The sequence below is a fragment of the Sminthopsis crassicaudata genome, chromosome 2 (assembly GCF_048593235.1).
Source record: "Sminthopsis crassicaudata isolate SCR6 chromosome 2, ASM4859323v1, whole genome shotgun sequence".
Lineage (NCBI taxonomy): Eukaryota > Metazoa > Chordata > Mammalia > Dasyuromorphia > Dasyuridae > Sminthopsis > Sminthopsis crassicaudata.
Window position 1 is genome coordinate 440,262,143 of NC_133618.1, and position 14,946 is coordinate 440,277,088.

At 34.8% G+C, this 14,946-nt stretch overlaps 1 protein-coding gene across 6 annotated transcripts in view; it reads left to right on the plus strand.

The window, feature by feature from the left end:
- PHF20 (PHD finger protein 20) overlaps positions 1 to 14,946 on the plus strand; it is a 127,472-nt gene that overhangs the window by 66,942 nt on the left and 45,584 nt on the right. For all 6 annotated transcript variants that reach the window (XM_074292526.1, XM_074292530.1, XM_074292531.1 and 3 more), the window contains one exon: positions 2,720 to 2,995. In XM_074292526.1, the coding sequence (XP_074148627.1) occupies positions 2,720 to 2,995 (276 nt within the window). The remainder of the gene's footprint in view (positions 1 to 2,719; positions 2,996 to 14,946) is intronic.

Below are 14,946 nucleotides of genomic sequence, written 5' to 3' on the forward strand. Positions count from 1 at the left end.
ACTCAAGGAATTAGTCATAACACAGTGCCTACTGTCCATGTAATGTTCTGCCCTTACATAGCATAGGATACTGTTTGCAGAACCAGAGAGAGAAAGTCTTTCTTCTTTCCCTATAACACCCTCTTGAGGCATTCTGGTAGGATGATTTTATAAAATGTTTATATTAGTTTATTTAAACGGTCTTTTCTGCTTACCTTTACTTAGATCTTTTCCCAAGGTAATGTATTTAAAAACTTGAATTTTTACTGGAAAGCAATAGTGTAAAAATACCAAATTTTCCCAATGATTTTACTTTTTCCTTTTTTCTTAAAACTTGCTTTTTCAGGGAGCCTTAATCCCAGATTTTCCTTGTTTTGGTTACTGTTATTTGCTTAGACCAGATCATAAACTCTCCAGAGTTTGTTTATTTTAGCAGTTAGTTACTGTTGGCAGTTCAGAATGTTAATAAAAGTTTTGTTATGCCTTAAGGAAAATGAAATTATTCTTTTATTCCCTTTCCTTTCTTCTTGCATTCTTTTCTTTATGCTAATTTATACATTCTTTTAACAATTTATAGATTGGTCTGGCTCCTATTGTGTGCCTAACATTGAACATTTTTAAAGTCTCCTCATTCTCTCTAATGACGTGAACTAAAACGTGAACATTACAAGATCACTTTCTGCTTTTTAATATATTGTTGTAGTGTGTTTTTTTAAATGATATTGACAGCAATTGCTTTGTGATTTTGGATGTCATTCCCAGTTTGAACATTACAAGATTGTTCTTTGCCTTTTAAGGTATTTATTGTTGCATGTGTTGAGACTGCTTGCCTAGTGCTATTGCCATGTTCAAGTCATTGACAAATAATGCTAAGTCAGAGCCCTGAGTTCTGAGAGCTCTGTGACTCAACTATAATTTCAGTTATATGTAGTTTTGCTCTTCTTCCTAGAACTAATAATCAGTTTGCTAGATGAACATTTTTTCTTTTAAATAGCACTTATTTGTTCCACCTTTCCCCTCTTATCTTGGTATTTGATTGGGAATAAACTGCTTTTTAGCCATTAATTTTTTTCTGAGGAGAAAGATGAAAAGCAATTTCTAGGCATTCTTTTCTGAGATTTTGTCTTTTAAAAAAAATCTGCTGTGTTGTCATAACTATTTAAAGAAACGCTTTCATCTTTAAATGATAATTAGACTTCATATATGATCTAGTATTAGCTTTGAACCACATAAAAGTAAACTTATTGAAAAGAAAGATTTAAATGGAGAACTTATAATTGTAGCAAATTTGTTATTAGTAAAGAAAATACAATAGTTGGCAGAAACTTAAGTGAACACATTGTTAAATACAATCTTAACATTTAGGTGGGGGGCCAAAGGGAGAAAGAGGCAGAGACATAGAGAGAGAGGTGGGGGGGGGCAGAAAGAGAGAGGAAGAAGGAAGAGAAGGAAAGAAGAAAGAGAAAGGAGTAAAGGAGAGAAGGAAAGGAGGAGAGGAGAAGAAAAGAGAAAGATAGAAAGACTGACAGACACAAACAGAGGGAAGGAGGGAAGGGGAGAGATGGTATAGGGAAGAGGGGTACCTTGGTGGCACTATGGATAGAGCACTAGTCCTAAAGTCAGGAAGACCGGAATTCAAATCTAGCCTCTGATGCTTACTAGTTATATGACCCCGTAACAAGTCATTTAACCTCTATTTGACTCAGTTTCCTCAGTTGTAAAATGGGGATAATAATAGCACTTACATCTCAGAGTTGTTGTGAAGCTTAAAAATTATTTGTAAAAAGTGCCTAGCATCTAGTAGATGCTATATAAATGTTTTTCCTTTCCTGCCTCTCAGATTATTAGTTAAAAAACAAAAACAGTTTTGTCTATTCTTTGACAAGATAATTTGCCAAATACATTTAATATGTATATGATACTTCTTCTTTAGAAAAATCTTTTATATGAAATGAAATTCTCACATTTTATAAATTATGAATTATTCCCAATATTTTGTATTTCTTAATATAAATTCATGATCTTAAATTTTACATTCTTGGAAACTTGAGTCGTTTTATTCATGTGTATTTGTTTAAACATTTTTGCTGTTTATTAATATTAACTTAGTAATGCCAGATCATTTCGCTTCAGTTTTACTTGAATACAGAAACAATAGCTCCCAATATTTTGCTTCCAGGGAAGTGTTCATTGTCTATATACTATCATGTTTACTAATTCAAATGAATCAAATTGTTTGTTTTTCCTATTTTACTGATAGTTCTACAACCTTAAAAACTCAAATTTTACTTAACTCTCCTTTAGTAAGGATTTTTTTGAAATTTCTTAGTTTGCAAACATTTTCTTTTAATCATTCTGTAAAAATCCTGCTGAGTCTATTCATCCTACTCCAGAGTTGGAGTGATAGCTAACTGCTGGCCTAGAATATCAAGAAATAAATGGAGGTTCAGCTTCTCCTTAATTTTTCCATTTTCATAGCCTATTTTCTTTATACTCTGGCCTCTATTCATTCATTGCCTGGCCAAGTCTTTCTCCACTCCTTTCCCCCCATGATTACATCTGTCTTTAAGGGCTCCCTTGAATTAGTGCAGAGTGCAGGCTGATCTATTGTTTCACAGGTATGCATGCCTGGTGTTGCACATCAAATGATGTTTTTTGCATGCATGTTGTGTTTTGACTATCAGATGCCAGGTAATAAATAAAAGATAAGCAACAGGCATCTTTGTTTTTGTTCTTACAGTAATAAATACTTTTAAGAGAGATGAATTTGTTACTTCAAAAGCTTCTACTGTCGACCTAGACCACAAGTTTAGATGCACCTTCGTGGACTGTTTAAAATTCTTCCGCAAAGCTAAACTCCTGCACTATCACATGAAATATTTCCATGGAGTTGAGAAGACACCAGAACCTGAGGAGAGTTCAGTGAAGAGACACGTTCAAACAAGAGGTTCTTTAGCCTCTGAAAAATCCAGTCAAGATGGAGTAACTGGAAAGCGGATCACCTCTAGTTCTTTGTGTAAGTATCTGGTTGTGATGGTGGTTTATGGAGGGTTCCTTATACCCAATTCTTATTGACCAATTTTTTATTTATGCTGAGAGAAGTGGAAAGTTATACATTGAAGTCTTCTGTATGTTTCCACAGTATTAGAATTGCCAGCCAGTTCACTGTGGTGGACTATTGAAAACCCGAGTTTTGTTCTGTTTTCCTCTGGTTCCTGTTTGGACATTTCTCAGTTAATTCATCTGGGCATGCTGTCTCATCTATCTGAATGAAAGAGAATGAAATCCTGGATAATCTCCCATGCTGGGGATCTATGATTTATTTAGATAATTAGTCAACTAAATTATTTGAATAAATAATTTTAAAAGCCCTGAAATTTTCTGTGAATGTGCGTTGCTTTTCCCACAGATATTAAATTTTCATTGAGAAATCCCCTATCAATCTTAGTTTAAGCCTTTTGGCAGGCTGTATGCTTCCCAGTCTAACATAGTGCCTAACATACATGTTAGGCAATTAGATACATTTCTGTTTGTTGTAAATCCCTCTTGAAGCTTTTCCTACACAATGCTATGAACTCTTTGCTGAAAAGAGTATCTTCTCTGCTTCCATCATCTTTCAGTTGCTACAGGAACTATTAGGATGAGGAAGAAGCAACTCTGAGACTGTTGCTCAGATTTCATTGATAATTTTACTGAGATGTCCTAAAATGCCTTTATTTCACTGGAGTTGCGGTAAACAAAATTCTCTGATAATATTGTTCTATCTGAAATAAGCTACCAATTATTTTAGAGTTCTCTAGTCAATACACACACAAACATACACTTTAGTATAGAGGACTCAATTGCGGTTCCTTGGTAGCCTGTATAAGTTCCTTAACACTTTTTAGAAATAGCTGTATTAGAAAGTGCCTCCCTGGGGTATGGTATGGTCGAGGGGGGGGGGGGGAGAGGGAAGGGATCTTCTAAGCCTGATGGGGCTGCCCTTTCTCAGTTGCTTTTTCTTTTGCCTTACTTTGGTCCCACTACTTTTTTTTCTTGTTTATTTTCCCAACCCTGATTTCTATGCTTTGAGTCAGGTCAAATCAGCTTCAGCTTCTTTAACTGTTGCTTGGGTCTTGGGGTCCTAATAGGATTTCTAAATACTTATCTCCTGGATATGTAAGCATTTGGATTAGTATTCAGTTTGTTAGCATTATCTGACTTTTTGATTTAAACTTGTTTAAATTTGTTTAAAAATAGCTTCAGATTTATTTCTGTCTGTTATTATTGTAAGCTGAAAAATTCACTTACATATAAGCATATATTAGTTTTAAAAAAAGATTATTACTGAATTATGTTGCTTGCATTTTGAAAGAGTAGCAACTCATTCTCATTTTATTTATTTTATTAAATGAGTGGGGAATGATGAGATCCTGAATGGTGTGTGTTGGGCAGAGAGAAACTGAAGTTTAGATCCCTAGGCAGGAAGAAGATACTGATGGAGATCAGTTTAGCTTTGTGGTCTCACCTCTGAAGAAGTCATACAGGCAGAAATCCAAGTTATGTCAAATCTCCGAGGCCCACCCTGTGTAGGGGTCTTGGGCAGCCTCACCTTGCCATGTCCTATCAAAAATCCCAGTCATGTCCCTGAGGTTAAATTTTCCCTATAAAATTTACTTATTGCCTTCCTTTGGGTCGGTCTGCCAAGGCACTCTGCCTTGTGGTGTCTTTCTTCTTACCCCTCTCCCATGCTACATGGTATCATTCTTAAATTCATTTTACTTCTCCTTATAACTAGCCAATTTTTAGGGAGTGATAAGTCCCTTTCGGGATGTAGCCTGCCAATTGAGAGCATGCCCCAACCTTGTGGGGTGTTTCCTTTCTCCTGATAAATGGCAAGTTCCAGTAGGGAACTTTTCCATCATTAATTATTTTTCTATATTCTCTCAACTTTATTTCATATTTATTTGTCATTCCTGTAACCTGTTCTCCTAAATAAATCTACCTATTGCTGAAAAGAATGGTCATTGTGAATTTTTCACATCTGGAGGCTTTTCCCCCACTTTTTCAAAACAGACATATACTATAAGGAAATGCATTCTAAATGACAAAATTGTAGAACCCTCCCCACTCCTCATGTCTCCCCACTCTCTTGTCTTCCCTGGTCTTTATTTCACTTTTTGTAAAATGAGTTATGCTCTTTATTTTTAAAGTTTTGGGTTTTTTTTTTTTTTGTTTGTTTTTTTGCTCAGTTCTCTTCCTCCTACTTCAGTCCATGCCAGATGTAAATGTAGATCAGCAGTGGATGCATATCTCATTGATGAAAAGGTTGTTTGTGGGGAAAAAAAAAGATACTTTAGATTCTTGGGAAAAAACTCCTTGATTTGTTAACTTTTCCTACAGACTTTCCCACCTTAGACAATGAAATAAGGTGAATATCGTAACTTAAGAGTTTAAAGAGGGTAAGAGACAACATGTTTTCAGCCAAAGAAGGAGGGCACTAAAAGCTCTAGCTTCGTGAATAGGTAATTTTTTGGAAAAATCACTTTACTTTTATCAGAAAAATTCAGAAATGAATAACAAAAGTAACTTTTTTTTTTTTTTTTTATTCTTCTGAATGGAATGTCCTTTTTTTGTGGGAGGGGAGATGCATCTGGGAAGAAAGAGGAAAGTTATTCTGGACCAAAACTGCTTTGCTTCTGTACTAAAGAATCTGGTTCTAGACTTCATTTGTAAGAAGCAGTGACAATTAAATCTTTCTTAGACTAGGTGAGCAATTTGGGGGGAGGGGAGAAGACTACCTGTAGTGGCTTTTAAACTCAAGAATGCCATGAATCTGCTCCAGAAGGGATCTTAGAAGTCATCAAGGCTAACTCCTTCCTTTGAAAAATGAGGAAACTAAGGACCAAAGAGATTGGCAACTGCCTAAAGTCACAAAAGTTGTTAATGGCAGAGATGGGAAGCAAGCTTAAGCTTTCTGATATCAAAGCCAATGCTTTTTCTACTGTTAACAGATACTTGAGAGAGCCCACCCAAATGATAATAGTATAAAGCCAGCAGCATGTTGAGTAAGCTATAAAGGATGATGATACCAAATCTCACCAGACTATTTGGCATTCTAACAGATAAGCAATGGGTATGGAGGGCTGTGGGGAAGGCAATAGTACTGTGCTGGGAACATTTTAAATCTTAGAAATCACGACCCAAGAGTTCTTTCTTTCTTTCTTTGTCCTTGTATTAGAAAACTTTACATTGGAAGAATGAGAGCAGATAGATATGTTTCCTCCCAGAAGAGAGTTAATACTCAGATTTCTCTGGGCCTGTTAGCATTCTCTGATCCTAATGGGGCCTACTGGGAAATGTCTCACTGGCCAACCGGCACAACTAGTAGTGCCTTTAGGGTGGCAACACTTAGGGTAAATTATTCTTTTCTTGTAGATTGGAGAAGGTTAGATATCTCTTTACCCTTGCGAAGTTTGCTTCCTCTCTCTGAAAAATATTATATATTCAAAGATAATTTATGTATTAAAGAACTTCATCTACCTCTGAAAGAGAGATGACAAATTAATTACTAGTTAATATTTGAGAGTAGTGATCATAGAGTTACTGAGTCTTCTTGAAAAGAGGATTGTGGAATGGGGAAATGGTAGATGTCTTCAAGAAGAAATTGAAGAACTCTCCTTGTGAAGAGGGAACACATTTGTTTTGTGTAATCCTAGAAGTTATAGGAAGATAAAAGTTATAAAGAGATAGAATTTAGCTCAAAATGAGGAAGACTTTCTAAACATGGAGAGGAGTTGCTTTGCAGTCCCGTATTTTTTCTGTCACTTGAGGTAACCAGGCCTCTGATGGCAGAGCTAGTGCTGTCATTGTAGCCACTTTTTGTTAAATTGAACTGATATAAAAAGAATTGATTCATTCATTAATAAACTGTAAGATTCTATGATTCTACAGCAGTGAAAGTACATGTTTGTTAACTCTGATCTTATACTTTGGTCTTGTAACCCAAATTACAGTGATTGTAGAAAAACAGGTCGTCTTATCCACTGTGCATGTAGAGAATTCTCATCTTGGAGAAAATAGCATATATCCTTCTTGACTTCAGAATGGAATTGTACTTTTTTTCCCTTATTTCAATGTGAAAAATCTAGTCTAGTCTATAATCTGTATCATTTTTTAGTATATACATAAATATATTTCTTTTCCTTTTCAAAGAGATTTCATTTTAGAGATATGGCTATATTCATACCAGTGAGATGTATGTATATTTGTAAAATGATTACTCAGTTTGTTTTGTATCTATCTGAATAGCTGATAGCTATCCTAGGAATTAGTTAAGCCTTGTCTTCTATACTATTTTGTTCAAACAAAGGAGAATTACTTGATTTTCATTATTAAAACATTGCATGAAGTTTATATCTTATTTCAAGGAAATATAAAAAATCGTAAAGTTTCTTTCATTATGAAGGAATATAAAATATTAAATGATACTTGAAATAAGTATACCGGGAGCTGGGACTGAGATTCCTTTGTTTTATATGAAGCATTTTATTGTGGTGATCTCTTTTTTGATGGAACACAGAATGTGTCCTCTGTTCACTACATTGAGCTATATTGTATTATCAAACATTTTCAGAAAAAACTGTTTTAAAACCAAGATGTATTTTATTTTGTTTCCTTGGACAAAGGGGTCAGTGCTAAGTAGGCCACACTAGGCCTCTGGACTTCTCCCTGGTTAGGGTACAGCCTGATCTCTCCCATTCCCACTCAGGTGGAGAACAGGGATCTTTGCAGCCTGGAAGGAAAGGAGAGATCAGCAGCCAAGTGGAAGCAACACCTTCATTCATGTAAGTTCACACCTCATTGGTAGGATAATCTAAATTGGAAGAATCATAAAATCTCAGAGTTGGAAGGGGAGGGAAGGGACCTCAGAAGTCATATAGTTTAGTATACTCATTTTGCAGATGAGGTCCAGTAAGGGGAAATCACTTTCCCAATGAAGGTTACCTGGAAAGCTCATTTCAGAGATTAGACTAGGATTCAGATTTCCTGACTGCCAACCTGGTGTTCTTTTTGCTGCAACATAGTGACATCTCCAAGTTTGTTTTTTTCCCCCTACTGAAATTCTAGTGCTCTTACAGACATAGGAATTAAAGTTCCACATTGATCAGCCAAGTAGATAGCTTAGCCCTGAAGAAACCTGGATGTTCTATATTTTTAACTGACACACTTTATTATGCTTTTCCTTTCTCCCCCCCCCCCCCAATTCTTTGCCTTCTTTCTCAATCCCTCCTCTTGCCTCCTAGGCATCCCCCTATGCTGTAAATTAATGCCTTAAATTATCTTTCTTCCCAGTTCAAAATTTCTGTTTCCTTTGCTCAAGGGAATGACTAATCTGATAAATAAATTAACTCTACGATATCAATGACCCAAAATATCTTGAAGTATATTTTGTTTTGTTACTTCAAAGAATGCATTCTAATAATAGAACTTTTCTGCCAGGGCAGGGACCTGAGCTCAGCTGGTCTGTTTCTCTCCTATTTTTTTTTTTTTTTTTTTTGATAAATGTATGCAAATTCTTATTAAGCCTTACAAATAAGATCAGGCTTAGGCTATTCTAACCATAGTAGGGCCTTTTATCATAGCTCCTGGTTCATGGAAAGTTGGTTTCTTATTTGCAGGCTGAAAATTGGATCTATGATAAAATGACTCTTTCTCTGCAAAACAATGTTATAACAAATAGAGAATGCAGTCCAGAATGGATAAACTAGCTGAAAGCTGGAATACTTAGATTTTCTTAATTTTCATGCCTAGATAATGGTATAGTAGAAGCACCTTTAATGGAGAACTCAAATGCCCTTGGTTCTAGGGTGCTTTTAACAAGTTCTATGACATTTTGTTTTGCTGCCTCATAATTCTCATTTTTATGACCTATAAAATGACATGTTTGAATAAGATAAATTCTAAGATTCTTAACTAGCTTTGACATTATATTCTGTGGCCCTTTCCTTTTTTAATATTGTGTGATCCTGTTACATGAGGGTTATATCCGCTTTGTTACAGTATTCTCATTGCTCTTCCCCCAATAGTCATTCATTTTTAAAAATTTGAGTTTCAAATTCCCTCCCTCCCTCTAGCCCTCTGCAATTCATTGAGATGTCTATCTATTATACATGTGAAGTCATGAAAAATTTATTTCCATATAAACCCATATATATTCCCCTAAAGTTTATCAGTTTTCTCTCTGGAAATAAATAGCATTTTTCACCACAAGTCCTTTAGCATAGTAGAGAGTTTGTTTTTTCTTTAGTATTGTTTTTGGTTACTTATGTTAACTTATGCTTTTCCTTTAAGAATAATTAAATCAAGGCTTTAAAGATTCAATTTAGCAGTTTACCATATACTTATTAATTGCATATTATGTTCTGGGCCTGCTATTTAGTGCTGGTAGAGATAGAAAGATAACCGACACATTTCCTATAGCCATACTTTGTAATCTAGTAAGGTTGTACAATACATGATTGTAGTGGAAAATAGAATTTAATTGTCTTAGAAAAGTTAAAAACCATATGCTTTTTGTACCACATGCTATTTATATGATGTGAGCAAAGATCATTTATTAATGGGCTGAGATCAGAGAAGGATTCATGGTAATGTTATCATTTGAGCTTGGCTTTGAAGGTTGGTAGGATTTCCTTTTCTTCCAGTGGCAGTGATGAGGACGATAAAATGAGGTTCAAAGATGGTTCAATGCTTCCTTTTCCTCCTAAGTACCAAGGCCTGGTCCTTTAGTGAATTCGCTACTCAATGCTGTGTTAAAACAAAATCTTTATTGGTTAGGAAAAAGATAGGCAATTGGCCTCCAGGGAGAAAGGCCAGACTGCCTGAAAGGGGACTTCACTGGCACAAGGCAGGGAAAAGCTTAGTGCAAGGAATAGAATTTTGGATATTCATTTTATACCCAATCAGGGTCATAAAACAAGAGTTTGTATTTGAAAAGGACTTTTCTGCTTCCTTAGGCTATAGGGATTTTTGTATATCAAAGAGGTTCCTGAGAGACTTGTAAATAAGAGATTTAAGGATGTAAACTTCTATTAATCATTTGTGTCTCAAGTTATCTCCTTTAATCTCTTCTAAGACAGGAATTTCTCTGTTAATCATTTGTGTCTTGGGCTATCTCTTTTGGCCTCTTCAGTACGAATTGGGATGAGTATTTGTGACTTCACAGATGATTCTGATGAGGGCTAAGCAGACAGCCCAGTTTGTAAATGACCAACAAAACCTTACATCCTCTGGAGAAAAATTCCTTTCTTATACAAACTTCAAAAGACTTACAGTCTCTGGAGAGACTCCTTTGATATACAAACTTCTCCACATCTTCTGGAAGCAGTCTTTTCAGATACAAATTTTGTTTTATTATCCTGTTTTGTATAAAATAAAGTTTCAAGTTCTATTCTTTGGAATAAGGCTTCTCTCTTGAAGCTGATATTGGCTGCCTAGACATCTTGGTGTTCTTTCCTAATCAATAAAGCCTTCTTTATCACAGCTTTGAGTAGGCTAATTCTTTTGCTGGTAGAGTCCTTAGCACTTTGGAGAGAGAGAGAGAGAGGAACCTACAGACCCATCTCTGTCTAGTACCGCACCCTCTTCAATTCCACTCTTCCCGAGATGTTAAATAGCAAAGTTAAAGCAATACATGTTTTAATTACAGCTTCTATATTTATAAAATAAATATTAATAATTCATCTCTGCTGTAAAGTACTTTTTATGACCTCTTATAGATGAGGAATTATTTATTCTGGCAGATTGTATTACCAAGAATGGGCTCCTACTCTAATTGAACCACTTTGGAAAGTAGGTTCTCTCAGACCATAAAAGTGGTAGTGTTGTAACATTTTATTTTTCAGTTAGACTCAACAAGGCATGTTATACATGGGAACCTCACCATTTCCTATTGGAATTTAGATATTTTTATTTCTCAGGGGACTTTATAATGTGAAAGAGCATATTGTTTGATATTTGTTAAATTCATTGAGTTAGTACCGGTTCCTTAGTTCATCATTTGTGGTTTTCAGGTAGGCTTCTAAAATTTTATTCAGAGGTTACTGGAACCTTTTAGCTCTCATTAACTTGGATCATCAGATTATTATTATTATTATTATTTCCCTCCTGAGGCTGGGGTTAAGTGACTTGCCCAGGGTCACACAGCTAGGAAGTGTTAAGTGTCTGACATCATATTTGAACTCCAGTCCTCCTGAATTCAAGGCTGGTGCTCTATCCACTGCGCCACCTAGCTGCCCCTGGATCATCAGATTATAATGGAGAAATAGATTAGATTGGGCGTCCTGTTAGATTTCTTATTTCTTTTCTTGTTTGACATTATTTCCTGGTTTTAAGGAGATTATATTTTTTCCAGGTTGCTCAAGTGAACTCTGTTGCTCACATTTGGCATTACTGGTTCATTTTAACTAACTTAATTAAAAAATATTATGATTCTCAATCTTATGAGCACAGGTAACAGTTCTACTGTCTTCTTGTGATAGCATTGGTCACTTTTTGGTAAAGATTGCAAATCTTTTCAAGTGGTGTTTAGATTTACAGAGATTATAAATCATGGAATGATTGTATTGGGAATAACAGCAGTTCTTTCCAGGCCAATACTTATTTTTCTGGTATCTCTCTTCTGACTCTGTTTTAACTTAGGAGATTTTGCTTCACGATCTAGGAACCCTGATCTGTATTTCTTGGCAAGATAAAATTTATAGACTAAAGTAGGAAACAAAGTAGCTTTTTTTTTAAAGTGACAAATATAGTCACGAAAAAGGACTACAATCTTTTTTGGACATTGAGACTTTCATCAGGGGAAAGTGACTTGTCAATAAAATTTAAATTTGTGACACATACTTTTCTGGCTTTGTAGCTAAAGGTAGAAAGGCCTTTATAGAAATGAGTTTTTCAATAAGTCCACTTATACATAATGGGACATATTTGCAAGTTACTAAGTAGAAATTATAAGCGAGCACCTATTACCATGAAGAATGAATAATCATTGAAAGTAGGTGGCTCAGGATGGTGTAATAGAAAGAGCTCTGGAGTCAGGAGCTCAGGTTTGAATCCAGGTTCTCCTTCAAGGTACATGTGGAATTTTGAATACATAAATTAACTTCTCAGGGTCTTATATTTTTATCTATAAAATGAACTCTAGATTCCCTGCCAGCTCAAAATCTATGATTCATTTTATTTTTTTTTATGTTCAAATATTTGATTTGTATGTCAAAATCCAACTCTAAAAATATGTAGTTAATCAAAACAAATTTCCACATTAACCATTTCCAAAATATTTGTTTTATTCTGCATTCTAAGACCTTCATATCTCTTGTCAGTAAGTAGGTAGATTGCGTATTTTATCATTAATCTTCTGGAATTTTGATTGATCATTATGCTGATAAGAATAGTACATTATTATTCCATCACATTTATATACTAGATTTTGTTTATCCATTCTCTAATTTATGGGCAGCCCCTCAGATTCTCAGTCTTTTCCAACCCAGAAAGAGCTATAAATACTTTTGTATATCTGCTTAGAACTTATACTTCCCTTAATCTGTCCTTCCATAAATCTCTCTTCTTTCTCTCCTATTTTCCTATTTATTGAGATGCATTTTTTCATTTTAAAAAAAAATTATGTTTATTTAAAAAAAGATAGAAAAGGAAGATAAAACTTAACATTGTCTTGTGCCCAGCAAAACATCAGGATATGTAATAGTAAAATGTATATATACACACACACCACATTTATTCATATGTAAACATGCATCTAAAACAATATTAGTATAACTGATATATAATGTAGATTTCTCATTGAATCTTTAAATTTGACTTCATTTAAGATCAATGATTACTAGCGAAATTTTTTTTCTAATAAATTCTACTTCTGATCCTTGTGGTATTTGTATATATTTCTTTTTTTCCTATCTCTGCTAACTCTTCTACTTTAATTCTGCTCCTTAACTTTCCTTGATATTACTCTGCCCATCCATGGATCCTTCCTTTTTCTTCTTCCTTCATCCTTTGCTTCCCACTCTGCTCATCCATCACTCTCATTTCTTTATAGATTTTGGAGGGTGCTATGTCCTTCATGATGTAGTGTTTCTTATTTAATCCATTCTTGTATATGTAGGTTTTTCAGTTTTCAGTTTCTAATGCTTCCAGGTCTATTCTTCCTCTGCATCTCATTTATATAATTATATTATTACTATAAATATTGCTATTTTTACCTTTTCCTAGACAGTTTTGTTTTTTAGAGTCAGATTATACTCAATGCTGCCCCCAGTCTTTCTTTTGAGCTACCCAGTTGCTGATGTCAATCTTATATATAAAAACATAAACAATTTGTGCATGTTAAGTTCTGTGAAATTACTCTTTGATAAAGAGCTATATGTAACTGAGTTTGGGTTTGGAAAGTCCTGGAAATCTGCAAGTCTGCTGAATATCCATTTTTTCCCCCATTCACTGTTACAGATTATTTTGTTGGTTATGATAATTTTGGCCACAGGCATACTTCTTTTGATTGCTGGTATACATTATTCTAGGACCTGTGGTCATTTATTGTGGCTAATGATAAGTCCTGTGCAATTCTAAATGTAACTGTATTTGAATTGTTTTTTTCCTCCCTTCCTCTTCCTCCCTCCTCCCTCTCCCTAATTTTTCTCATACCTCAAAATCATCATCTAATTATTTATTTTCCCATTATTTACTTAACTTGTGTTCTATTCATTCTTTATATTCTGTTTTATTATTTTTTTGTCTCTTACCTTCACTGGCTTTACCTTGCCTAATTCTAATTTTTAAAGAATTATTTTCCTCTTTAAGATTCTGTATCTATCTTTTTTTCTAATTTTTTAACCTTTTTTTTTTTATATAATCTTGATTTTCTTGGATGGTTTTTTTAATTTTTTCTTAGTTTCTCAGTGTGTCTTATTTTTAAATTTTATTTTTTTGAGTTTTTTTATAAATTTCCTCTGGGCAGATAGCCCCATTGCGTCTGTACTCACTGGATGTGCTGGTTCTATAGCCAAATCTCTGCAGCACATTCGTAATCAGCCACGGTTGAGACTCAAAACTTCCCTGCTCCCAGGCTGTTCTGGATGTGAACATCTCTGTGGTTCCTGCTGAGGTTCAGCCAAACCCAGTTAGCTTCAGGGATGCCCCATTTGGTGTTGGTGGGGAGGTGTTTGCACTTCTCAGTGGTTAATCCCAACCTGAGGTTTTTCTTCCTATCTTCTTGAATTCTAAGGGGAGGACTCCTATTGTGCCCAAACTCTTCTTGGTTTTTCACCAGTCTATATTTTCCCCGAGGTACAAATTTTTTCTGTTTGTAGGGGAAATCTGGGAGTTTTAAATTCATTGACCTACTCTGCCATCTTCTCAGAATCCTCCCCTTGAAAGATGTATTATAGTTTCTTCTTTGATCAGTTCAAATGAGGATAAGTAAGGTTCAAATACAAGGTATTCCTTGTCTACTTGTGCACCCTGATAATTTGAGAGAATTTTCCTAATCTTCCCTTTCCTTTCTCTGTCCCTCCCCCATTCCCACTCTTCTCTTAATCATCCAGACTTATCACTTCCAGGCCTTCTGTCCAATTAGACTCACCTATGTTCCTGATGACTAGGTTCTTAGCACATGTACCATTTCTTCATATTAGAATGTAAACAGTTTATTTTTATATCCTTGTTAATTTTTACTTTTTTTGTGTTCTTTTAAACTGTTAAGTTTGAACATTAAAATTTCTACAAAACTGATCTTTTCATCAGGAATACTTCAAAGTGTTCTATTTCATTAAAGGTCAGAATTTTTTTTTTCCCCATGTGGCATCATACTCAGTTTTTCTGGGAAAGTTATCTGTGGCCACAAATTTGTATCTTTTGCCTTCTAGATTACTATATTCTGTTGTTTTATAGTGGTGGATGCCAAATCATGTGTAATTT